The following is a 26474-nucleotide window of genomic DNA, read 5'->3' as shown; positions in this document are numbered from 1 at the left end:
CGTACAAGGAAGTACCCGGAGTATACTCCAGAGCCCCGGAGCCGCTTTGGAACTAGCACTATCGCTCCTTTCTTTAAAATGGCCCGAACCTCCAGCAGCAGCTGAGGGGTATGGTTTTCCTGCCGGGCCACCAGTGGTATCTGGGGACACTTTCATTGGAACTCTAGTGTGTGTCCGTGGGCGAGAGCATCCAGCACCCAACTGTCGGTGGAGATTATCTTCCACACGCTGACTAAGTTCGCCAGCCGACCTCCCATCGGGGTGCACAGGTGAGGTCCCGACGTCCTGGCCGGTTCATTCTTGCTTGTAAGTCGACGGGCTGCCTTGCGGTCCCAGACGATGGCGTCCGCCCCCAAAGGCCTTGGAGCGGCCCCTGTTGGCTTCCTGGGTCGAGGAGCAAGAGGGCTAGCGGTAAGAGGAGGAGCCCCAGCCAAAACCCCTCGAAGACCTGCTATACTTCCGTCGTCATAGCGTGCCTAGGGCATGTACAGTCTCCGCGTCCGCCTTGATGGCCTGAAGGGATTCATCCACAGCCTTTCTGAACAGGTTGTCCCTGTCAAAGAGCAGGTCCAAAACCCTTGTCTGGACCTCCTGCCTAAAGTTGGTGGCCTTGAGCCAGCCACGACGGCGAAGGCCGACGCCGTTTCCCATCTGGCAGAACCCCGCGTCTGCAATGTCCATGGCCACCGTGATGGCGTGATCCAACGCCACCTCGCCTTATTGAAGGATCGCCAAAGCCTCAACCCGCTTGTCGTCGGGGGAGGAAGTCCAGGAGTGGAGCTAGCTTAAACCAAAGCTCCCTGGCAAAGATAGCGAGGGCGTTGGCCGCATTGACTGTCGACACCGCCGAGTAGATACACTTTCTACCCATCAAATCCAATTTCTTCCCCTCGTCGTCCTGAGGGGTGGACAACGCAGGAGACGTCGAACCGGATGATTTCTTCCTGGTGGCTGCCGAGACCACCGAGTCTGGCGACGGTTGAGACCGCAAGCACTTGGGTGCCGAGTCCGGCACCCTGTACTTCTTTTCCAGCCGGTCACTTTTCGCTGAGGCTGTAAAGGTTTCTTCATCAGAGCCAGCCCATCATCCCAAATATGGTCCAGGAGCGGGACCAAAAGGATGGTCTTACTCTTCCCCTCCTGGCGCTGATAGAAGCAGCCTTCCTTTTCCTCCAGCGTGAACTGGAAAATCTCTGCGCTCGGGCGATCATTGCAGGGAAAGATCCTATCTCGTCCGGAGGAGAGGCTCTGGGCGGAGGCGACGGGAGGTCCGTCATCCCGCCGTCGTCATGATCCATGCCCATCGTCGCTGTGTCTAATTCTGTTTTCCTTGGGGCGGGGGGAAGGGTGGCATTGAGGCATCAGGTGCCTTCACTTCTTGGCCGACTGTTCCCTCGGTGTCAACGGGTCGACCGGCACTGGCGTCGAGGGAGGAGCGGGTGGCAGGGTCGCAGGTATGCTCCTCTATCTCGGACACCAACATGTGAAAGGGGGAGAGGATGTCCAAGGAAAGGACTCTAGGCGGCATCTGGGGCATAGGGATAGGGTCTGGGCCCTTGTCGTCCCAGGGCCGCTTGTCAACTCCATCGACAGTATCCCTGTCGTTGCCCCCATCATGGGTGAGTCCCTGGCGTCTCCCTCGCTGTCATCGCCCTCATGGACGGTATAGACAGAAATGATCTCATCCTCATCAGCTGAATAAATGGCAGTTCCGTAAAGGCCTTTAATGCCCCCCCTCACTTTGGGTCCAGAGGGGTGGGTCTCGGGCTGAGGTCCGGCATCCTATTGACCGGGGTCTTCGATGGGCTTGTTTGAACCCTCCCTCCTGGGAGGAAGGGTCACCCTTGCAGTCGCCGGGGTACCCTGCGTGTCCACCTCTACCGCCTTGGAAAGTGACGCCACCACTACCTTGAGGGAGGGTGACTATTTCGCCTGGGGCACCTGGGCATTCACAGAAAGGCTGGGCCCCTTGTCTTGCTTTTCCTTGCCCTTCACGGCCGTGTCAGAAACCTTGTCCTGTTTGGCCTTCTCCTTCGGGGCCAGATCAGGCCCTTTGTCCCCTTTGGCCTTCTCTGTCACGGGTAGGTCGGACACCGTACCCTGCTTGGCCTTCTCCAGGTTCTCCCTGAGCTTACCCGGGTTATCAGACTTTCTCTTGGATGAAGAACCAGAGTGTTGACTGGATATCGATGCAAATGGGGATGACTATTGCGCCCTGACCGTCACGGGACCCGCAGCAGCAGCAAGCCTTATGGAAGCAGACTCGCGGTGCTTGGCCTTGTGTTGGACCCCCACGGGTGATGCGCCCTCAAAAGACTTAGAAGCCTGCTCAACTTTTCCGGATCTGGGAGAGCCATGCACCTGGGTACCACCCGGTGCAGAGGCCTTGGTCTGCAGCCTGCTTGCAGCCGCTGATGACGATCCTTCAACGTGCGCTTCGAGAAGCCACAGCAAAACACAATCTTCCTCATTATGTGTCGGGTGCAGGCAATACAGACACTGGGAGTGCTTGTTGTGCATGTATACATTCCACAAACCTCAGTCGGAGCACTGTTTGAAGAAGGAAGGGCGGTCCTTCTCGTTCGACATGATCCACGCGGTGTAGGCCTGAAGAATCTTCTGGAATTCTCCAAGAAGAACACTCAATGAAAATCGCCCCTTAGGGGTGTTGAAAAATCCGAAAAACTGGTCCCTGTTAGTCGGAAGGATGATAGATGGAGCACACAGGCTTGATTGACCGAAAAATAGAGTTTAACTTTCAAAAAGCAAAAAACAACATAGCACAAAGCTCAAAGAGCGAAGCATGAAGACTCCCAACGCTTGAACGTGCGGTAAAAATCTGAAGATGGCTGCCAGAGGAGGGGCTTAGGTAGAGGGCAGTCATTGACTGGGGCAGTATGATCCAGAGCTCAGTGATTGGTTTATACGAGACAGACAGTTTAGAAACGCAAATGAAACAGTTCTTTCTTTTACCGGGGATTCCCAGCCTGACGACAGTGAATATTCATGAGCAGGTGAATCCATGCCAGACCCCATACTGGAGAAACATTTCTTATTCGCCCAGGGTTGAATCTAAACAAAACATCTCTGGACTTCCAAACCCCTATTTTCTGTCTGGTACTCTTATTTCTGGTGATACTTCAGGTTCTTGTAACCGGACTAACCTTTTTTAACTAGTCATTAGGCAGAATCCTGTGCAGTGCCCTTAGGGACCACTAAACACGATTAAGACTACAGGTGGCAATACAAGTTTTACCTTTGGTACAAGCCTGTACCTCTATATCAAAGTGGTGGCAGTGGTGCAGCAGCCAGGAGTATCTCAAGAGTATATGAACAGTAGCAGAGATTACACAAATGGACCACAATTACTGTGACTCAAGCAAACACTGACTCACGGTTTCAGGTAAAAAAGTACATTTATTTTTAAACCATTCGTTATAAACACAACACTTCTATTAAACTTAAACAAAAACCACACGTTAAATATACTACAACTAACCAATTCACTTTGTACAGTATGTCTCAAGGTAAGTGCCCTGTGTTTGAATGACCTGGTGTTATGAACAAAACACGTTACCGCAAATACTTTTACGATCACTTTTTGACAGTTCGATCTACTAAATAAAAGCGTATCCGTGACATGAAATGCTATCGGGGCAAAAACACACTTAGCACCTGAGATACCCAGAGGGAGGCAAAAAATCACAGGCAATATTTTGGTTAGGCAGACAGAATCGAGAAACACTCAGAGACAGGAGTTCAAAAGTTAAAGGGCCGGAGCCAGGGTCAAGTGACACCGGGGGCCTGTTGCCAAAGATCACACAGACAGTTCGCGATTCAACGTAGCCAGAAGAACTTCGATATTGTCAATGTTCGGAAGCAAAAGTTATAAGAAGGAGGGAAGACAAGGGCAAGTCTTGGGGATGAAGAAAAAGGGGGTTCACCCAGTTTCCTCGAGCAGAACACAGTACCTTATTCCAATGGTGCAGCTGGTGCCCTGGCAGTTGTTCCTGTTGGTTTCCCGCAGACCCACGGTTCCTGGAGCTTCGTGTGAAGGAGGACGTCTGAAGAGGGTCTGCACCACACAGGGATGAAGCCGGCAGCAGCCACGAGGAATAAAAGGAGCGCTCCTTAAAAACAGGAGAGGCTCTTCAGGTGGCTATCTGGACCACTACAGCAGTGTGCAGCGATTTCGACCAAGGAAGAGGGTCCTCTGGCTGTAAAAGATGAGCTGGTTATCCCCAGCAGGCTCAAGGGAAGAAGACTCCGGACTGAATCTCCTCTTAGTCATTGAAGGGTAGGTAGCTCAGGAGTGCAGCAGGGCTTCACCGGGATGGGGTAGTTGCAGCAGCCATCGTTCTCTCTGCTTCTCTTCGGTTCCTTGTAGTTCCAGTGGCGACTCTCTGACTTCTAGCCCAAGAGACCTGCCTTTTATGCGCAAAACCCCCATTCACACAGCCTGGCTGTCAATCACCCAGCATGGGGGTTGTCCAGCTGGGACAACCACCTCAGACAATCATGACAAAGTGCGACTTGGGTTTCCTAGGATACCCTGTGCAGGGGGTGACTACACCCCTCCCTCACATTCAGCCCACCTAGACACCCAGGTGCCTGGTGGAGGGTTTCTGAGCAAAAAGCCCACCAAAAGACGTTGAAAAAAGATGGCAAACTTAGTTTGCCGTGCAAAGTAAAACACAAGAAGGACTTTGACAAAAAGAAATTGCGAATAAACCCAAACGGGGCCAATAGAAAGACGATTTGGTCAAGCGGATTTATGTTCGAGGCTAATATAATAAACAAGAACAATACCACGTTTATCTAATATAATCACGGTAGAAAAGTTAGAGTAGATACCACTGCAACCAGCCAAGTCTAAATGTTAAAAGAGCGAAAACAGTGCTCTAGGAGGTACAGATAAAAAGGGATATGAATTAACCCTTTCCAGTACTCCATGGAAGATGGGGTGTACTGGATCTGTGGTAGATTGACTAAGTAAAGTTAATGACAACTTTACCCTTTTCTGGGGGAAGGTAGTCAGCCTCAGAAATGGAGTCGGGGGAAGTCTCAAAGACAACCCTGTGCCACGGCACTGAAGGTGCTGTGTGACACACAAAAAGAAGGGGGCTACTGAAGTGGGGTCCTTCAGATTCCACAATCACAAAAACAGAGAAATACACATGGCAAAACACAAGAGTGGGGGGAAAAGCTCACACTCTTTCCAAGTGGAAAAACAAACTCCAGAAGTCCAGCAACGCTGCTGGGGAACTCAATAGGTGAGGGAAATTAGCCATAAATGAGAATTCTCCCTAACAGTCGTATATGTCTATTTGTGGACCCTCTGGATACACTTATGCCAAGGTCATGTCAGCGCTTGTGGATGAGTTATATGGAGGTGGAGGAGCAAAAGCTCCTCTGCTTCCCTCCACCCCCCTAGTTGCTAATCCTGTTGTTGACACTCTCTCTGCCAGTGGAGGCTTATAGACTGGGTTTGTATACCCTACTGCATGTATATGGCGCTACTGGGTATAGCCCCTTATATTAGATCTCTTTTTCATCTTCCCGATTTTCCATATCCCCATATCCTTCAATCTTTCTTTTTTGGAATTTCTTTCCTTTATATATTGCTGCTAAAAAGGAGGACATTTTTTCTAGAATGTTTCTGTTAGGAGAGCCCTGCTCTGGCCAGGAGCAGGACACCCCCCCCTTCCTTTGTTTCTGCTAGCCATTGTTGATTATGTCACAATATAGTGGGAGAACCCTATGCATGCACTTTATTGGGGTTTCTTCCTCCATAATGTTGCACACGTCCTTATTGCTTCACTTAGACCCTACTGCTATGCTGCGTACAGATCTGCTTATTACACAAAATATAGATCAACCCACTTTTTCTCCTAACCCTTATACTTTCCTTTTTGATTTCACCCACACCCACACAGTGACTCATCGACCTTCCTTCCATTTTTACCACAGAAGACAGCAACAGCAAATATACAAAAATAACTGACTAAAATCCAGGCCTATTCCTTATTCCAAGTCACTACTTTTTTTCCTTATATCCTTTGTAATACCACCTTCCCAGCATTTTTTAATGTGCTGAGGATCACATTGCCTTTATCGTCATAAAAGAATAATGCGTGGTCCTACCTTCTCAACCTATTATGGCTGAGGATCCCTTACTTCCCAGTCCTTATAAACTGGGGCTCCCTTTCCTCTCAGTCTTTATACGCTGAGGTGTAATTTTTCCATTATAAAAAGTAGAAAAACAAAAATACGCAACAATATCAATACATAACCCACCTCCAATCCAATCTACTCCTTAACACATCACCTGAAATCCTATTCCATAATACATCACCAAAAGCCCCATGCACCACTGAAAGTCCTATTCCATAATACATCACCAAAAGTCCTATTCTATAATACATCACCAAAAGTCTGATTCCATAATGCATCACAAAAGGTCCTATTCCATCTATTCCATTGACCTCATACATTCATACAGACATATCCCCTTGTTATCACTTCCAAGAGTATACTCACATGTGTTTACTCGAGTATCCTCCGTTATGAAGCTGGCCTGTCTTTCTCTCGAGGCAAGCCCTGCTTCAGTGAGCGGAGAAGATTTCTTTTTCTTTTAAAATGGCTCCTACTAAAACCACTCTGGATACACATTTTTGATTTGGGGGACCAATCTTTGTAGATGGGCGTGGCTCTTTCCTGGTTATTGGCCTGGGCTTCGCAAAGTACGGGGAAAGACTGAGGTCATGTCGGGGTCACCACTGTAAGGATAGCCCAACTCACATGGGTAATTTTACGGGTACCCCTAACCAAGCTCACACCAGAGTAAATGCACCACTCTAGGGAATTAAGGCCAAGAGTCTATCTTGCAAGGATAACAGTATTATTTACAGAGATGAGGCTAGGAGCAAAGATTTCTGCTGCCTGAACAGTGCCCCTCAACCATCCCATGATCCTGCAGACTGGAGCCAGGCAGGAGCTTATATACTCTTAACTTGCTGTAGTGGAATCTCTGGATATGGGCATGGCTCCATCCAAAACTGTCATTCTTCCCTAAAAGGGGTGCTGCAGTCTTTCTTCCTTCATGGTCGGGTTTCCATTTAGGACATACTACTTAACATACTGCTAGCCTATGCAATAATGCACTGTAGCTCCTGTTTTTCGCAATTTTGCTACATTATGAACATTTATATAAAAAAAAAAATTCCGTCATGATCTCCATATTTCATTCATTCAACTGATTTTTATGCGTTCCTGTAATTCCCCTTAAAACCTTGTTTTCCGTAATTCTGCATTGTGTGCATTGAGCCTTAGCCTGCATGGGCTTTTTGACAGACAGCCAACAGCTGGTGAGCCACTTTGTGTGCTCCCGCCAGAGCTACTTAGTGATGCAACACTGCATGAGCTCTGCAATCTATTTTTAGCGCAGGCCACATTCCTTTTGGCAGAGAGCCTGCTTCTGTCGTGCGTTGAGATTTTAAAACTAAATAGAATTTAACATTTGGAAATGTATTCAGCTAATAGTTATTTACACTTTTTTTAAAAAAACTTTATTTTTGGTCTTTTAAAACAAGTTAACATACCCAACCGTGCACCGGTTAAGAACATATTCCCAAATACCCCGCCTGCTCCCGCCCCGCCCAGCGTCATCAGTTTCTACTGTGGTTGAATGTCAACAGTTTGTACATTGCGAATGAGACACCTTTATCGCAGAGGACTTCTGGAGTCTGTACTCGGGATTGGGGATTGAGAAGAGGGAGTGTCTGTGGTTGACAGCAAGTATGAAATGTAAGGGCTCCAGATGTCTGGGGGACGAGCGTGTAGCGGCAGTGTCTTTATGAAGTCTGTTTCCAAGTCTTGGCAGTAGGTCACACCCTTTTGCCATCTTTGTAGAGTTGGCGGCGGTCCGCAACCCCATGAGCAAGCAATCCTTCTTGCCAGGACCAACAGAAGACCGGTTAGCTTACGGACGGATGATGGCAGTTGTCTGGTCAAACCAAGTAGCGTCAGGGTGGGGCCAGGGTCCAATTCTCCGATAATTGCAGAGGTTTTTTCAAGCACTTGGCTGCAGAATTGAAAGATCTGTGGGCAAGACCAGGCCAGTTGTACAAAGTCTGCTTCTGGGGCCCTGCAGTGGTCGCACGCTGCCGAAATTGTTGACCATTGTGCGTGGAGTTTCATGGGTGTGTGATACACCTGGTGTAAGTAGTTGAAATGTATTTGTTTAGAGCTAGTGTTGAGACATACTTTCTGGGTTTGTTGCAGAATATAGGTCCAGTAGTCCATTATTGGGGAACTTAGGGCTTTCTCCCATCTTCTTTTAGGATTAACAAGAGTAGGGGTCGTGTCAGCTAGGAGTGCTTTGTATATCTCAGAGACTGACCTTCCTTCGCCCTGTGATTGTATCAGCACATGGAGTAGTTGCCATGTGAGTGTTTGACTTGGAAAGGTGGTGAAGTCGGCCTGGAGTGTGTGGCGTAGCCGGAAGTAGATAAACAGGTCTAGGGCGTTGTTACTTCCCTTGTTTTTTGCCTTCTCCGGAGGTAGAAAAGTGCCTTCTGAGAATAGGTCGCCCAGTGATGTGATTTGCATTTTATCCATCCATTAAGTAAATCTCTTCGGTGGTTAGGGGGATTCCAGGTATGAATCTTGCTGGGAGTGGAGGGGGGAGGGGGGGAGACCTAGATTGAATATCATATTTTAGCGCAATTTTCTTCCAGATCGCATAGGTGACCTGTACAATGTTTAGTCTATTGTGCGGAACCTGTAGCTGCCCGATGATAATTGCCTTAAGGAGATAGTGAGTCGCCAGAGCCCTCTCGACCTGGACATGGGGTCTGATGAAGTGTGTTGCATACCAATGCCCAAGAAACTGGGCTTGTGCGGCCCAGTAATTAGCGTTCGATGTCTGGGACCGCAAGGGCCCCTTTTGCCACTGGGTGGGTGGGCGTAGTATATGCCACTCTTGCCTGCCCATAGTAGTTCGAGAAGCATGCTTCGGATGCGTTGAAGGAATTGCTGTGGTAGTAGGATTGGGATGTTTGCAAACAAATAGAGGATTTTGGGCAGAATCACCATCTTGACCAGGGAGACACATCCCCACAGCGAGAGCAGGAGGAGTTTCCATCTATTTATTTTGTTCCGTAGTGTTTCCACAGTTTTTTCGTAGTTGTCTTGCATAATGTCCCGATGGGACCTGGACACTTTTGTGTGTTGCCAGTGGAACCCAAAGTCGTCGGTGAATTCTTTAGTATTTGTAGTTAGGGGAAAAATTACAGATTTCGAATGGTTTATCTTCAATCCTGAGAAATGGGCAAATCTGATTACCAGTCTCATAATTGGGTTCAAGTTCTCTGCTGGGTTACTGGGATATTATTAGTTTGTGGGGTCCGAGAGATACACCTTTATCTTGGTGGTCCGTTCGTAGTTCTGAAGCCAGGGGTTCCATCACTAGCGTGAATAGTAAGGCCGGCAGTGGGCATCCTTGTCTTGTCCCCCTCTTCAATTCTATGTCGGCTGACTTAGTGTTCCCCAGGATGATATTGGATGTCAGGAGCTTATATAGGAGCAACATTAACTTTAGGAAGTAGCTTCCTAGACCCGTGCATTTCAGTATGGCGAACAGGAAATGCCATTCAATGGAGTCAAAGGCCTTTTCGGCATCGAGTAGAACCGCTGCTTCCTGGCACTCAGGGTCGATCGCTGTTAGGGAGAATTCTCATTCTATGGCTAATTTCCCTTACCTAGTGAGTCCCTCAGAAGCTTTGCTGGATTTCAGGAGTTTATTATTTCTACTTGGTAAGAGTGTGAGCCTTTCCCCCACTCTTACCTGTGTTTTGCCATGTGGATTTCAACTGTTTTTGTGGTTATGGACTCTGAAGGACACCACCTCAGTAGCCCCACACTTTTGTGCGTTACCCAGCACCTTCCGTGCAGTGACACAGGGTTGTCTCTTAAGGCTTCCCACCGACTCCATTTTCTGGGGCCGACTACTGTCCCCCAGAAAAGGGTAAAGTTGGCATTAACTTTACATAGTCACTTTAACCACAGATCCAGTACACCCCAACTTATATGGAGTATTGGAAAGGGTTGATTCTTAACCCTTTTTATCTGTGTCTCGTGGAGCATTGTTTCGCTCCCTTAACTTTAAGACTTGGCTGGTGGCAGTGGCATCTACCCTAATTTTCCTACCGCAATTATATTACATAACGTGGTAACGTTTTAGGCTATTTTAGTAGCCTCGAACTTTAAACCCGCTAGCCCAAATACTTTTTATTTCGGCTCCGGTTGGGTTCGCCATTTCTTTTTGTTAACATCCTTCTTGGGTGTTTCTTTGCACGGCAAACCAGGCAAACCTCCTTTGTTCCTGACCAGAAGCCCTCCTTTGGCGTCTGGGTGTCTCGGTGGGCTGAATGTGATTGAGGGGTGTAGTCACCACCTGCACAGGGTCTCCTTGGATACCCAAGTCGCATTTTGTGTCGATTGGCTGAGGTGGTTGTCCCGGCTTGACAACCCCCCTGCTGAGTGATTGACAGCCAGGCTGTATGAATGGGGGATTTTGGCATAAAAGACAGGACTCTTGGGCTAGAAGGGAGAGTCGCCACTGGAACTGCAAGGAACCGAAGAGAGGCCATGAAGAAGACGGCTGCTACAACCCGTAGTCCCGGGGAAGCCCTGCTGCAGTCCTGAGCAATCTACCCTTCAACAACAAGAGAAGATCCAGTCCGGAGTCTTCTTCCCTTGAACCTGGTGGGATCAACCAGCTCACCCTTTCTTAAGTCAGAGAATCCTCTCCTGGGTCGAAATCACTGCTGTGCTGTGCTGTAGTGGTCCGGATAGCCATCAGAAGTGCCCTCTCTTGATTTAAAGGAACGCACCTTCTATTCATCATCTTTTTCGCTGTTGCTGGCCTCATCCCTGGGTAGTGCAGATCGCTCCAGACGTTGTCCTTGTCTCCACGACTGAAGCCGCAGGAACCGTGAGTCTGCAGGAACTACCAGGAACAACTGCTATGGCACCAGCTTTTCTCCAACGGAATAAGGTACTGTGCACATTTGGTCGTTCTCTCCGTCTGACCATCCGGAATCGGGGTGAACCCTTTTCCTCCACAAACATTTGTTCTTTCTTCCTCCCCTCTTATAACTTTTCTTCCATCTGACAATATCTAAGTACTCTTGGCATCTCGAATCTCTAAATTTTCAACATAAGATCCTCAGCAACTGAGCATCTGCTCTATTGACACTGGGGCAGGCCTATTGACTATCTGTATCTTTGAACAAGTCCTCTGATCCCCTTGCCTTGACAAAAGTATTGCTTGCGATTTTTTCCACTTTTCCCTTGTTAAAAAATTCAAAAGTACAAAGTGTGTTTTAACTCCGTGAGCATTTCTATCAGCGGGTACACGTTAGTCTTGCAACACCGGTCTGTCAAATCCTAATGTACTTACCTTGAATTTGATGGAACAAGTGGAATTGGTCGAGTATGGTGTATTTTACGTGTGGTTTCGAATTTATAGAAGTGAAGTGTTTTGCAAACAGATGGCTTAAAATAAATGTACTTATATTTTTTTTGAAAATTTCGATTTTTATTAAAGTTTTTGGTTATGACATAAACAATACAATGATACAAGCAGCAAAGTGAATGAAAGATTAATCACAACTTGTTTCCCCCTTCCTCGCACTCCCTTCCTCCTCCCCCCTCCCTCTCCCATACCATGATTCAGAGGATGATGATAACAATAGGGTCCAACACATTATTTCACAAAGACATGTCACGAGCATAGGGCAGTCATAAAATGGTGGGGGGGAGGGGGGGGGAGGGGGTTCGCTCAAAACGTAAGGACCAGCACATATAGACAGCATCTCCCACTTCGACCGATCGCTTCTTGCTCATGGGGGATGGGGGGAGGGGGTGGGTTGTGACCAAACAGTTATGTTCAGAATTAGGAGCCCGTCCAAGATGTATCTTGTGTTTTACGCTGTTCTCCCTTATTTGTCGAAGAAGGGAAGCCATAGGCCCTCAATATTAGACTTGGATTCGTCGATCAGGTGGGTCAAGAACTCCATATCGTATATTACCCGTATTTTAGATACACACTCTCCCTCCCCCCGGGGTTGGGGTGATTTCCATTTTTGGGCCCAACAGCATCTAGCCGCAATTAGCATAACATGCAGCATGTGATCGTGTTTCACCTTCGGACCCCCTCCACCTCAATGCCGAACAACATTAGCCAAGGGAATAGAGTCCTTTCCATTCCATCCACCTCCTTGATCCAAGACAAGACCTTGTTCCAGTAGGTTTGTACCACCCGATCCTTCCACCACATATGTACATAGTCTCCTTCTTCAGTGTGGCATTTCCAGCAGTGTGGGTCGTAGCCCTTTTTCATCCTGGCTATCCTCTGTGGGGGGGTAGTGCCATCTGTGGATCAGCTTAAGGGCCCGATGGCGGTATTGACGCGCAGCTGTGGAGCGGTTGGCCTGTATACACATATTGGTCCATCTCTTTTCGGATATGGGTGTGCCTAGATCTTTTTCCCATTGTACTTGGGAGGATGGGGGTTCCCGTGGGGTGGAGAACAGCAGAAGGCTATAGAGTCGCAATATCACCCTTGGTCCCTTTGTATGTGATGAGGAATTTCTCGAAGTCTGTTAGATCTCGCCTAAGAGTGTCTCCCCATCTGCTCTCGGTAAGGGCACCCTTGAGTTGCAAGTATCGAAAGGGAGAGAGGCTGGGGAGGCCCAGGGCGTCTTTCAAATCTCCCAACGATATAAACACGCCCTCCCTCCAAAGTTGTCCAGCTCTACAGAGGCCTGCCTCATACCATTGCTGGAAGGACAACGGCTCGTTGATCCCCTCCCAAAGTGGGGAAGCCCAAAAGCAACTCAGGGGCGAGGGCCATGTTGTGAGCCACCTGAGGTACCCCCCTCTTTCCATATGGACCATACCACCCCCAAAACCGGATGGTTCAAGACTGTTCTGTGGATACTTGTCTTGAGGACCCATAACCACTCATCAAGTGTGACTGGGGAGAAAAGCAAGTTATCTAAGCCCACCCACTGTTTCTTCGGGCCCATCACCAAGTGGTCCACCAGGATTCGCAACTGTGATGCCTTCTAGTATGTGTCCAAGTCCGGAAAGTTGACTCCACCCTCCTCTCTTTGGGTCTCATCAAAGTGTCGTAGGCAATTCTATGGGATTTTCCCACCCAGAGGTAGCGGAGAAGGGTCCGGTTGATCTCTAGGAAGAATGGCTTTGGTATCTGGGTTGGAAGCATCTGAAAGAGATATAGGAATTTAGGGAGGATCACCATTTTAATTGAGTTAAGGCGTGCCATCCATGAGAGGCCGGATTTTGTCGAGCGCTCGAGGTCTCGTTTGACGCCGACCAGAGGAGAGGGTAGTTTGCCTTGAAAAGATCTGGTAGGTCTGATGATATCTGGATCCCCAGGTGACAAAATCTGTCGGTTTGTTTGCAGAACGGGAGGCCCTCAAAGTATTGCTTCTCTATGCCGTTGAGTTGCACTACTGGGAACGCAACTGATTTGTCCAAGTTTACCTTGTAGCCTTCCAGGGTCCTGTATTGTTTTAAGCTATTCAGCACCTCAGGGACTGAAACGCACGGATTAGAGAGATAGCATAAAACGTCGTCAGCAAACAGGGTTATTTTATGGCCGGTTTCCCCCATTTTGATGCCCTAAATCTTATTTCCCCTGATCACTATGGCCCAGGGCTCCATCACTAATGCATATATGAGGGGGGACAGTGGGCAACCCTGCCTTGTGCCCCTTTCCAATGGGATGGCGTCAGATTCGCCCACGTTCACCACTTTTGCTGACGGGTGGGAGTAGAGAGCTGTCATCCAACCACGCCACTTAGGTCCCATCCCCAATGATGCTAACACCCCCTCCATGAAGGCCCAGCTCACCCTGTCGAACGCCTTCTCTGTGTTTAGGGACAGGAGAAGGGCACCCTCTGTTCTAACTCCCTTTGAACTCAGAATATGCAGGGTTTTGCGCAAACTGTCTGTTCATTACAAAACGGGGAAGGCATTTTTCTAGGCGTGTTGCTAGGATCCTGGTAAAGTTCTTCGCATCCGTGTTCAGAAGCGAAATGGGCCTATACGAACCGCAATCCTCCGGATCCTTGCCGGGCTTGGGAATTACCGTGAACATGGCCTGTAGGAATGTCGGTGGGATTGTTTCCGAGGTTTTGATTTGGTTAAAGAGTTTGGCTAGCGGTTGTATCACCACCGATTGATATTGTTTATATAAGTCGGCTGTGTATCCATCCCCCGTCTTACCTACTTTCAGTCTTTTAATGGCCCCCTCCATCTCCTCCTCTGTTATTTCCCTTTCCAGTGCCTCCCTCTCCGAATCTGTAAGCTTAGGTAGGGGGTAGTCCTCGAGATATCTCCGAATGTCTTCTAGTGATTCGCCATCTTGTTTAGTATAAAGTGTTTTGTAGAAGCCCGCAAAGGATTCAGCTACGTGCGTACTTATATTTTTTACTTGAAACCTTGAGTCAGTGTTTGCTTGAGTCACATTAATTGTGGTCCTTTGTGTAATCTCTACTACTGCTCATTTACTCTTGAGATAAGTCTGGCTGCTCCGCTACTGCTACCACTTTAACAGTGTAGTACAGGCTTGTACCAAAGGTGAACTTGTATTACCACTTGTAGTCTTAATTATGTGTAGTGGTCCCTAAGGGCACTGCACAGGATTCTGCCTAAATATCGCCTCCATGACTCCGAACATTCTTCTTATTCCGAATGTTGTGTTCCGGCCAGGGACAAAGCCTGCTTGGTCGGCGAACAGCAGACCGGGCATTAAGGGGAGCAGCATCGAAGTGAGCATTTTTGTCAATATTTTGTTGTCCAGATTAATTAATGAAATTGGTCTGAACGATGCGCAGGCTTCTTGGGGTTTTCAGGGTTTGTGTAGTAGGATGACGTTTGCTTTTTGTAGGGATGGTGGCAGTGTTCCCATGGTAAGTGCCTCCTAGTATGTTTGCAGAAGAAGTGGTGCCAGCATGTGGGCAAAGTGTTTGTAAAATTCACCAGTTAAGTCGTCGGGCCTTGGGGCTTTGGTATTAGGGAGCTCTTTGATTGCCTCTAGAATTTCTTCCAGTATGATGGGCTTGTTGAGTGGTTCTCGCAGTTCGGCGCATACCCAATACAGTTCTATATTTTCGAGGTAATGAACTAGCTCTGTCGGATCAGTGGAGTAGCCAGTTTCAGAGCTTTTGGTAGTATATGCGAAAGGTCTCAGTGATTTCTTCTTCGGTGTGTACCAAAGTGCCATGTTCATTTCGGATCCTTTCCACCAGGGTTGGTTTCCTTTCGGCAGCCAATAGTTGCGCCCAGAGTGTTAGGCAGAATCCTGTGCCGTTCCCTTAGGGAGTACTACAGAAGATTAAGACTACAGGTATGAGCAATAAATCCCCTTTGATATCAGTCTATACCACAAAGATTTAGTTGGTAGCTGTGGCTAAGCAGTCAGACGTATCTCAAGAGGGAGATGAGAAGTATTCAGGGTTTACACAATAGGACTACAATACTAGGGTACAAGGAAACACTGACCAAAGCTTTGCATTAAAAAGAATATATATACAAACGTGATCAAGCGCTCAGGGAAGCGCGAAACGCGTCGTTAAGGACACTGCCTAGGCGTCCTGTATCGCTTGCTGTGTGGTTTTGCCATTTATTTTGTATTTTTTACCATTCATTAAACTCGACTTTTCCACTTATCTGGATTCGAGTTTTTTTTCATTTGTTGGGATTCACTGACCTCCTGCATGGAGTGCAGGTTTTTTCTATCCTCCATGTGTTTACATATATATATATATATATATATTTATTACAAACTTCCAGTTCAACACATTAATCAGTTATAAATGGAAGTTAAAATCAGTCAAGAAAAGTATACACAAGCCCCTAATTAAATTGTAGACAAGTTTGAGCAAGTTTGAAAACTGAGCAAAACGGCACAGTGAAAACCAAACACAAATGGCACTCTTATCAATTTCTTACAAGGGAGGGAAAACACAAGTTATACAGAAACATATTCTTACACACCCTAACAACACTTCCCATAAGTTTGTGAAGAAGTTTAGGCAAGGCAGCACTTTAGTTTGTATAATACTTAAATGAAAACCGAGCAAAATGGCACTTCAAAAGTTTAAAAAGTGGGAATAAGAAGGTGGGTAAGAAGTGGGTGCACCAACACAGTTCTAGTTGAGAAGCAATCTAGAGAAGGCAGTTCTAACAAATTCAGCCAGAGTCAATAGGCCTGTGCCAGAGTCAGTGGTACAGGGCAAAGGGCCCGGGAGCAAAATGTTCTTGTAGCTGCAGTCAAGTCTTTGTTAAACGATTCGAAAAGGTGGATGCAGAAGGTGACAATGGGTCTCATTACGAGTCCGGCGGTAACTGAGGCGGCAAAACCGGCTGGTTACCGCCGTACTCGTATTACCATTCCGCCTCCGTGATTCCCGGAATTACCGGGGCATTACAACCCCGGTGACCCAGGAATTCCGGAGGCGGAATGGTGTAAATCCCCATTCCCATTGAGTCCAATAGGACTCAATGGGAATGGGGATCATGGAAACATCGGCACCATCTCGTGATGGTGCCGGTGTTTCCTCGTCTGCCTGCAGGAGTCCTGATCACCCGGTATGGAAACAAGGGTGGCGGCGGGTTTACCGCCACTGTTTCCATACCGGGTGAGTTGTAATGAGGCCCAATGTTAGAAGATAGGGGCGGCCAACCCAACAGGTAGGTAAAGGATTTAAAACACCTTTAGTGCTACCAAAGAAAAATGGCGGCCTGGCAGAACAAAGTACCTTAAAATGAAGAAGAGGCTCCTGCGGTGGCGGTTGTTCCTGGTAGTTCCTGGAGTTCGGGAGATCCAGCAGAGGAAGAGAGGCTCTCGTCGTGGAGGAAGGTTCGAGTCACTGCACTACCCAGGGATGAAACCAGCCGCGGTGTTGCCACAATGAAATAAAAGGTACGCTCCTTCAAATCGCGGTCAGGGTGGACGGGTGCCTGGCTATCCGGTCTCTGAGTACAGGGTACTGCCAATCCGACCAAGGCAGGTCCAGGAAGGCGATTGGCAAACTGGTTGGCCCCACGAGCTTAAGGGAAGAAGGCTCTTGCAGATGAAGATCTTCTCTTGCCGTGTGGAGAAAAGTGGTGAGACGCTGCAGCAGGGCTTCACCAGTGGTTCAGTTGTTGCAGATGTCTTTGGCTTCTCTCCTCTTCGGCTTCTTAGTTCCAGTGGCGACGTCTTGCTCTTCCAGTCCTCAGGACCCTGCTTTTATGCAAAAAGATCCCCATTCATACAGCCTAGCTGTCACTCACACAGTGGAGTGGTAATCCTGGTGGGAGACCCTCCAGCCTATGAGGGCAGAGTGCGACATGGGTTGCTGAGGCAACCCTATCCAATGGTCCTAATCCCTCTCCCACACAATGGATCCACCCCAGACTCAGTGGCGCCGAAAGGAGGGCTTCTTGGCAGAAGCCCGCCAAAAGGACTAACAAAGGATCCCCGACCTGGGTTAGGAGTTTAGAGAGACACAAGAAAGAATTTATATAAAAGTTCTGGCAATTAAAACCTACTGGAGTAAAGTTAATATAAAAATAAACGCGTGTATGTTAGAGGCCGTCAGTAAATGTGGTAGCCTCGAACAATGGGAAAATTCCATAGGGAAATATTTGGGGTCGAATATTTTTGGTAGTAACTACTGCCACCAGCCAGAAACTTTTGAGAGAGGGACTGTACGGTACCCTTTTGAAAATGAACATAAGGGAAAAACTATTAACCCCTTCCAGTACCTCCATAGTAAGATCGGCTGTACTGGTTTTGTTCATAAAGATTGACTATTAAAGTCAATGGGGACTTTACATGCCCTGGGAGACAGTAGTCAGTCCCAGGGTATGGAGTCTTTGTTTGGGGGTCGCTGTGTAACACATGTGGATAAAGATGGTTCCTATGGGGGTGAGATAAACCCCATAGACATTAAACACAAAAAAATAGCCTAGAACACACATAGCAAATATGCCTAAGAGTGGGAAAAAAAGAGTCACACTCTTAGCAGGAGAAGAAAACAAACCCTTCAAATCCAGCAAAGCTGCTGGGGGACTCTATAGGTAAGGGACATTAGCCATAGAATGAGAATTATCCCCAACAAGGAGTGCCCCAGGCCATTGACCCTCGTCGTATTTACGTACTTTATGGCCTCTGGCTAAGAATTTCACTTCTCTTTCAGCCATGGTTTTAAAGTTTTCTAGCTCTGCTTTGAGGGCTGCCTGTGAGTGATAATTGTTGGACGTTGTGTATTCTTGTTCGAGTTCCTTCAACTTAGTTTCGCTCATGTTTAGTTCCCTCCTGATCAGCTTTAGAATCCTGTTCTCTTTTGCCAAGCACACTCCCCTCACGTCTGCTTTAAATCTCAATTGTGTGACCTGACCCTCTTGTTGTCAGTGTGTGGCCCATAGGAGTTCACTAGGAGAATGCATTTTCCCTTCAGGATCCCCCGTACCGTGAGGGCTCTGCCGTCTGGGCCTTTGTCAGCCGAAATGAACCTGAACTTTGTTTTCTTATCGATAAGGATAGCAACACCTCTGGCGAATGAAGAATACAATGAGAAGTATCTGTGGCAATCCCATCCTCGGGCCCAGCTACTTTCTGCGTTAGGAAGAAGATGCGTCTCTTGTATCAGGGCTATGTCAATCTTATGCCTCCGTAGGTACTGGGTAATTTTCTGTGTTTTAGTTGGTTGATTGCCTCCTCTAATGTTCCACGTAACTACACTGAATGTGGCGTGTAGTTCTTATCTTTAAGCCGATGTTCCCCAATTTTCATTTGTGAATAGAATTGTTGAGCTGTGACATTTCTTTGTAGGTTGTTGACGTTTGGATACATGATTGTAGGATGAAGTTCCTGAGCGATGGTACGGTGGAGCGGCGGGCGGTAGTTCTTTCCCCCGTGCATTCCCTTCCCTCTTCGCGAGCAACCCTCAACATGTTCGTCATCTGGACCCTCCCTAGTAACAACCAAACGGTGGAGTACTGTAACAGCGCGGTGCAAGGGGCGCTAGGGGCCTTCCAAGTCGAGTGGCTCTGTGTCAAGTGTACAGTTACGGTTCTCTGGTGGCAGTATTGGTCTAAAAGTGCTTTGTTTTATCTTCTGATGTCTGGTTACAGTGGTTTCCTCCGTGCTCTGTCTCTTTGTGGCATCACTGGGCTGTTGTTTAAAGGCCTGCATCCGGTACGGTCCAGATATGAACTGGCTTCTTCGGGCGACTGGAAAAATTGGGCTTTCCGATTATTTTGGACCCGAAAACTGGCGGGAAAGAGCACTGAAAAGGGGATCTGGTTATCACGCAGTCGATGGTGGCTTCCTGTGAAGGATCTCCTCTGCGCTTGGACGGCCGGCGAGAAGTCGGGGTAAAAGTGGATGATGTCACCATCATATTGCAGCTCGCCTTTTTCTCTCGCGAGTCTAAGCATTGTGTCCCGATCTTTGTAGTTGAGTAGTCTTGCGACGGTCAGGTGAGGGGGGCCCCAGGGACCGGTTTGGTTGACGGAATCCTATGAGCCCTCTCAACGACGAACAGTCGCGATAGCGCCTCCGACCCGAAGAGTTCTGTACAGATCGTTTCAACGTGATCTGCCATTCTGGACTGGAGCTGCTGTTCTCGAACCCCAAGCAGCCTCACGTTATTTCTTCTGGAGAGTCCTTCCAAGTCTTCACTCCTTAAGTTTGCTGTTTTCATTTGAGCCCCCAGTGTTGCCACTCTGGCTGTTAGAGCTGCCGTGCCATCGTCTAAGTCGGACACCCTCTGTTCCACTGCATCCAGACGATCAGCATGTTTGTCAAGCCGGTGCTGTAGTCTGTCCACTTTTATAGAGGCGAGTCCATTCATTTTGCTATCTAGGTGCCCTATCCCAGCTTTCAGTTCAAGAAGGATTTCTCTTATGTCGAGGGGTTTTGGAGGGTCTTCTTCTTGGAGCGTGCCATGTGCGGGAGACACCGGCCTACTGTTGGGTCTGGGTGTCTAACCTGTGGTTCTGGCATCAAAATGTAGCTTGTGTTGTGATTTATCAGTTTTCCCCATGGTAAATGTGGCTGGACCAGGAGCTGAGTGGGTTCGCTTAAGCGCGGTGCTGACAAGATCGCTGGAATAGGCCAGGCCCAACTGAGTCTCTTCACATTTATTTTCTTGGGTGCAAGGGAGATGCCAGGTGGTCAGAGTGAGCTTGTCTTAAAATGCTCTTCAGTGGTCATAGACTGTTGAGCGACCATAGTTGGGGTCTGCGGAGCCTTTTGAACGAGCGAAATCTCAGTGGGAATCCGAAAAAAATGCTGTGGGAGTCGCTCCAGGATGCTCTTAATTGTAAGCTGGGGTGTCAGATTTATTGCAACCCTCGTCTGTGGCTTTCAGTGTTCGTGTCAATAGCAATCGGTGAGCTTTACAGTGCTCTGAACGTATTGTGTTCTTTCTTGGTCTGCTTCCCCTTAGGATGTGACAGGAGGGACAGCGTGCTCGGCTGTTTTCTGGCCGTTTATTGCCTTGATGATCCCCTTGTTGTAACTAGCGCGGTCACGCCAGGGGGAGCGGGCAGATTGCTGTGTAATATGTAATGTTGATCGCTGATTATTGAGTGTTGCGGGGGAAGGTTGTCTCTGAGGACAGTTGACACTGGGAAGCGGGGATCCCAGCACCTAGCCAAGCAAAGATTGTTTACAGCGGAATACGCACGGGCGCAGTACCTTTTGTGCAGTCGCTTCTGTGTTCGCTGTGTGCGTCGTCTGTTGTGAAGAATCTTCGTGTGGGTTTTCTGCAGGATTATAGATCATTAGCCTCGGTTCCGGTGCGGGCGGGCGTTGTAGGATCACCAGGGGTTTTGATATGTGAGGAGCTCTGATCATACTATCTCAGGTTCGTAGCATGCCGATCTGGGGGAAAAACCACCTACAACTGCCACCGGCCAGGGACTGGAGCTGGACATGACGGTTAGGGGGCTGGAGGATTCTCCCCTTTTTTTCGACGCTGTGTGCTGGATCCTGGGCAGCGTACCTTCGCTGCCTCTACTCCGGTCGGGACCAGAAGCGGGATGAGGGGAGCAGGCCAGTTGCAGCGCCCCCTCCAGCGCCCCCCTGCCAGCGGGCCGACTCAGCAGCTGGGCGTTCGCTGGTACACCTCGGAAGGGCACAGAGTCGGTGTCCACGGAGCAGGGCGATGTACGCAGGGGCCGCGATCCCGGATTCGGGCCAGGTTTCTCTGTTCTTGCGCCTGCGTCGGGTGGGCCTCACCAGGTGTTTCCCCGCTCTGGGCCATCCGAGTATCCCTCTGGGCTGGCGGGTCACTGTGTTGCCGGCCTCGAGCCACCGCCCAGGGGACGTGCGGATATGTTCCTCGTCTTGAGCACGGCCAATGGGCCTCACAGTGGAATGGACGCGTACGTCTTGCGGCACTGCCTCTCAAGCGTTTTTCAATAAGCCGTCTCTCACCAAGAGCCAAAAAGTGGAACAAAGGGCTCGACTTGGGTTGGAGTCACAGAAGAGAACACAAACGCCATTTTAGAACCGAGTTTTGGCAAAAAATACCAACCGGAGAATTAATAATAATTAAATAAACCGGCGGTATGTTCGAGGCTATCGTAATTAAATAATTAAAGATAGTAGCCTCGAACAATGGGAATAATCCCATAGAGAAATATTCGCGGCTGAATATAAAAAGTAGTATCCACTGCCACCAGCCAAAACTCGATCAGGGGGGACAGAGACGTGCCCCCTCGACTAACAGACCCCGGGACAATCGAATTGCCCCAGCCAGTACGTCCACAATATGATGGTTTGTACTGGTTCTGTTCAGAATTCAAGACCAGTAAAGTCAATGGTGACTTTACATGCCCTGGGAGACAGTAGTCAGTCCCAGGGTATGTAGTCTATACTGGGGGGTCACTATGACACCCCTGTGTTACTGCACTGAGGGTGCTGTGTAACACACATCACAAAAACACATGAAGCCCTATGGAGTAAAAGACCCCTTAGCCCATTAAACACACCTAGAGTCAAATAACACATTCAAATCATGCCCAAAAGTGAGGGTAAAAGAGTCTCACTCTTGGCAGGAGAAAAAAATAAACCCCAAAAATCCAGCAAAGCTGCTGGGGGACTCACTAGGTTAGGAAATTCAGCCTAAACAGAGAATTCTCCCTAACACTCAAGTCACACTCTTGTGTGATTGGCCCAAGTAGTGAGCCGGCCGGCTCACCACTTGGATGTATACGAATTGTTCGTTTGACAATTGCTCGAATTACAATTGACCTTTTCACAATTGACTGAATTGTGAAGGTCAATTGTAACATATATGCGGGGGGAAACCCCCCGCAACCCCAAACCCTTCTATATATATTACCAAAGCGAGATATAGATATATATATATATATATATATATATATATATATATATATATAAGTGCGGTCAATTGTGAAAAGGTCAATTGTGAAAAGGTCAATTGTGACCCTCTAAATTCGGTCAATTGTGCATTAGAACATTTGCAAACGAACAATTCGGGTAATACCCACCACTTAGCATGTTTGATTGACAGCTAGGCTGAGTGAATGGGGGTATGCTGCATAAAAGCAGGGCTTTGGGGACTGGAACTTCAGAAGTCGCCACAGGACCTGAGAATCCGACGAGGGAGAAGCTGAGCCGACCTACCACGACGACACCACCAGTGGAGCCCTGCGGAACCGACTCACCACTTCCCGACGACAGAGAAGATCTCCCGGCTGGAGAGGCTTCTTCCCCTGACTGGTGGGCACAACCAGTTTTACCTTCCTTCTTCGCAACAAAGACCGGTTTGTGGTGGAACTGCCTGTGCCAAGCACCCCGGCGGACGGATAGCCACTCACCACTGAACCGGGAATCAAAGACCGCTCCTTGTACCTGAGAAACTCAGCGGCTGGTTTCTTCCCTGGCAGTGCAACAGACTCCTGTCTTCCTCCACGACGAGATCCTAGTGTGTGCTGGGTCTAGAAAGTTACAAATTGTAAGTAAAGTCAATTTCACTTTACTGCTCTTGGAAACAGTAGTTTATCCAAGAAAATGTATTTAAACATTTGGGAAATCTGAGAGACTTCCCTGTGCCACTGCACTGAAGGTGAGATGATGCCTATGGAGTGTGTCAGACTCCAAAACTAAAATGAAACAGTGTTAAATCACAAAGAAATATATGAGAGTGGGAAAAGGGTCTCACTCTCTCCAGGTTAAAAATTAAAAAGTCCTAGAGTCCAGCAAAAGTGCTGGGGGCCTCTAAGGTACAGAAAAATTAGCACATTTCTGAGAATTCTACCGGACAAGGACAGAATCCTTTGAGGCTGTGTTAGGGAGAAGTCTCATGAATGTGCTAATTCCCTTCCCCTTAGAGACCCCCAGCAACTTTGCTGGATTTTGAGGACTTGATTTTTTTTTTACCTGGAAAGAGTGAGAGCCTTTTTTCCCCACTCTTTCATGTATTTTGATGTGTGTTTTACGTTTGTGTTCTTGAGTTTTAAGATGACTCCATAGGCATCTTTTCATGTGTTACACAGCGCCCTCAGTGCAGTGACACAGGGATGTGTTTTTAGACTTCCCAAAGGTTTAAATACCTTCTCTGGGATAAACTACTGTTTCCCAGAGAATGTAAAGTGAAATTGACTTTACTAGTCTTTCTAAATTCTTAGACCCAGCACACACCATCTTGCATGGAGTGCTGGAGGGGTTATATAGTATCCTCTGTGTCTAAAATACTCATGAGGCAGTTAAATGCTACCCTTTCCTATTGAAAAGGCTAGGGGCAGTGGTTTAACAACAAACTACCATGATTTTTCCCGACCGCAAATACCGGTAGCTAAAAATCACGGGAGCCATGTTTTTCAAGATGGCACCTTAAATCCCTTTGTTTAAACGGGTCCCGGTCTTCTTTTTTCCCCCGTTTCTTTTTGGAAAGGTCCTTCTAGTGTTTGTCTAAGCGTCGCCAAACCAGATTTGGTCCCTTTGTTCGTGTGCCTTTGGCGGGCTTCAGGCTTGAAGACCGCCTCTGGCGTCTGAGTGTCTGGGGTGGGTGGGAAGTGAGGTAGATGCCCGAAATTCCCTCTTAGTCTCCTAGGAGACCCAAATGCACTCTGGTGTGATTGGCTGGCTGACTTTCCGGCAAGGACAGCCACCCTGCTGGGTGAGTGACAGCTAGGCTGGAATGAAGGGGAGAAAACTGTTTAAAAGGAGAGTCTCTTGGACTGAAATGCAGAGTCGACCACTGGAAGGAAAGAACCGAAGACGAGCTGGAAGAGGGCGGCTGCCGCAACTCCTGGAGCGGTGGTTTGCCCGGTGAAGCCCTGCTGCAGGTCTGAATTGCCAAACTCCATTCGACAGAGAAGCTCCTTCAAGGACGGCTTCTTCTTTTGAGTTGGTGGGATCAATCAACTCATAAGACACCTGGATACCATTCTCAAGGCTGGTAAAGATTAACCAGGGAGAGGGACACCAGTTTGTGTTCTTGAATCTACTTCGTTTGCTTTCTTTGACGATCCCGTGCAGTGCACGAGTCCCCCGACGTCCTCCCTCTTGTCCCCACGACTGAGGCTCAGGAACAGCGAGAACTGCCAGGAACCACAACTTCACACAACACATTTTCAGGGTGATAGAATCACTGTATGAGCTCACAGAATACAAGCAGTGGCTTTAGGATGCCCAAAACAAGCAGCAAGTTTTGCATTTTTCATCAGTGTGGTGGCTTTGAGCTTGCCTCAATACCTTCCAATACAGATCCCATATGGAGAAAGATTGTCACCCACAGGACCTGTAGAAATGGGGGCCAAACCATGCAGCTAAATAATGATCAATATACAAATCCATCAGCAATAAACAAAGAATGTACAAGGCAATGTGCGCAGAAGCTTTGAGTATTAATGTGGTACACTGGGGGAATAAAGCACAGACCAGAAAGCCAAATAAAGATACGTACTGTTGGAGAAACAATGCCGGCAAGCATATCCCTTTAATTCCTGCTCACTATCCTCGCTGTCAAAGTCATCTTCACTAGCAGAGCTCAGGTCCACTGGATACAGACCAGTAGGAGAGAAGAGGGAAAGAAAATAAAAGTCATAAAAAATAATAATCTATTATGTCTGACACTCTATACTGACACTAAGCAATCCATAACATTCCTATGAGCCAAGCAAAGATCAAACTACAGATCCAATTAGCCTAGAAAACTCCTGTGAGTCAGGCAGTAAGCATAAGATCCCTTATAGGAAACTAGGAGCAGGAACTTTTTTTCCAGATGAGAATTGGACTACACTTTTTTGTCGATTGTATAAAATGCCCATTCATATTTAGCTTTGTAATAATGTGCCTTTTTAAACATTACCATTCACAAAGAATTAATGTCAGATATTTGTATGGCCCCGTTAAGCCTGGATGACCAAAAGGAACACCAGAGCTGCTGGTGTCAAACTAAAAAGGCTCTTCTGAACTAAAACCAGAAGCTAAATAGCTCTCAGGAATATTGATCCCTTCAACAAATATTTAATCAACACAATGTTTATGAGCGCTTATTTAAAGAGACCTGTAACACTGGAGCATCTACTCCAAAAAATGGGCTTGCAGTGAAAGAGGGCTAAAAAGCCTAGATTCTGGAAATTTCCAGACAGCATTTTACTGTAAATTAACAAAGCAATTATCCTCTGCTGTACATTATTCAGCTACTAACATTTTCTATTGGCAACACAACCATCAAGAAAGATAAAAACCATGAATGCATGTCAAAACAATTACTATTCTCGGAAATGAAGCAGCACATTTCAAACGTTCCATATAAATAGCCGATTCATAAATAACCTAGATTACTTTTGAAGCATATTCACCACCACAATAACTTAGAAATCGATCAGACAACTGTGGTCCCACAGATCTTCAACAAAGACCTTTTGTGGCCTTTACGGCAAAGGGGGCAATTAAAGAGCATGCTGCACCACATGGTACATCTTAGAAACATCTTGCCAGTTACATTAGGTTTCACTCACAGAATTCACTCGAGGGTGGCCTGGATGGTGTTGCAACCGGAGTTGATGCAGTACGTGTTTTAATCCTCCTGAAAACTGCTTGCCTGCGGTGTCTGCGGTGTGCCCGGGAACTTGCAGCTTCTGGAGTCTTCTTCCAGTAGTAATAGAAAGTGATTAGTTCTCCCTGAAAGAACAAAAGGTAAGTTAAAGATTTTTATGAAACAGAAGTACTCCCCTATGATGCTCATCAATCAGTGTGTTAAAAAGTGTTAAAGACAAGTCAAATGTCTTGTAGATACAATCCAAACCAAGTAAAGACATTAATCATCAGTCAAAAATACATGTTCCTCTTTAAAGATAGTCAGGCTTGGAGGTGCCAACAGGTCAGTTATGTTCCCAGTATGCCT

The 26474-nt window shown here is 47.6% G+C and overlaps 1 protein-coding gene across 14 annotated transcripts in view; it reads right to left on the bottom strand.

Moving 5' to 3' along the window:
• RERE (arginine-glutamic acid dipeptide repeats) overlaps positions 1-26474 on the bottom strand; it is a 2107422-nt gene that overhangs the window by 690517 nt on the left and 1390431 nt on the right. For all 14 annotated transcript variants that reach the window (XM_069610039.1, XM_069610046.1, XM_069610044.1 and 11 more), the window contains 2 exons: positions 26089-26251; positions 25029-25121 (listed from right to left, as the gene is read on the bottom strand). In XM_069610039.1, coding sequence (XP_069466140.1) covers positions 25029-25121; positions 26089-26251 — 256 coding nt within the window. The remainder of the gene's footprint in view (positions 1-25028; positions 25122-26088; positions 26252-26474) is intronic.

Source organism: Ambystoma mexicanum, chromosome 8, assembly GCF_040938575.1.
Source record: "Ambystoma mexicanum isolate Mex_15411 chromosome 8, UKY_AmexF1_1, whole genome shotgun sequence".
Classification (NCBI taxonomy): domain Eukaryota; kingdom Metazoa; phylum Chordata; class Amphibia; order Caudata; family Ambystomatidae; genus Ambystoma; species Ambystoma mexicanum.
Note: the sequence above shows the minus strand (reverse complement) of the source record. Positions and strands in the feature narration are given on the sequence as shown.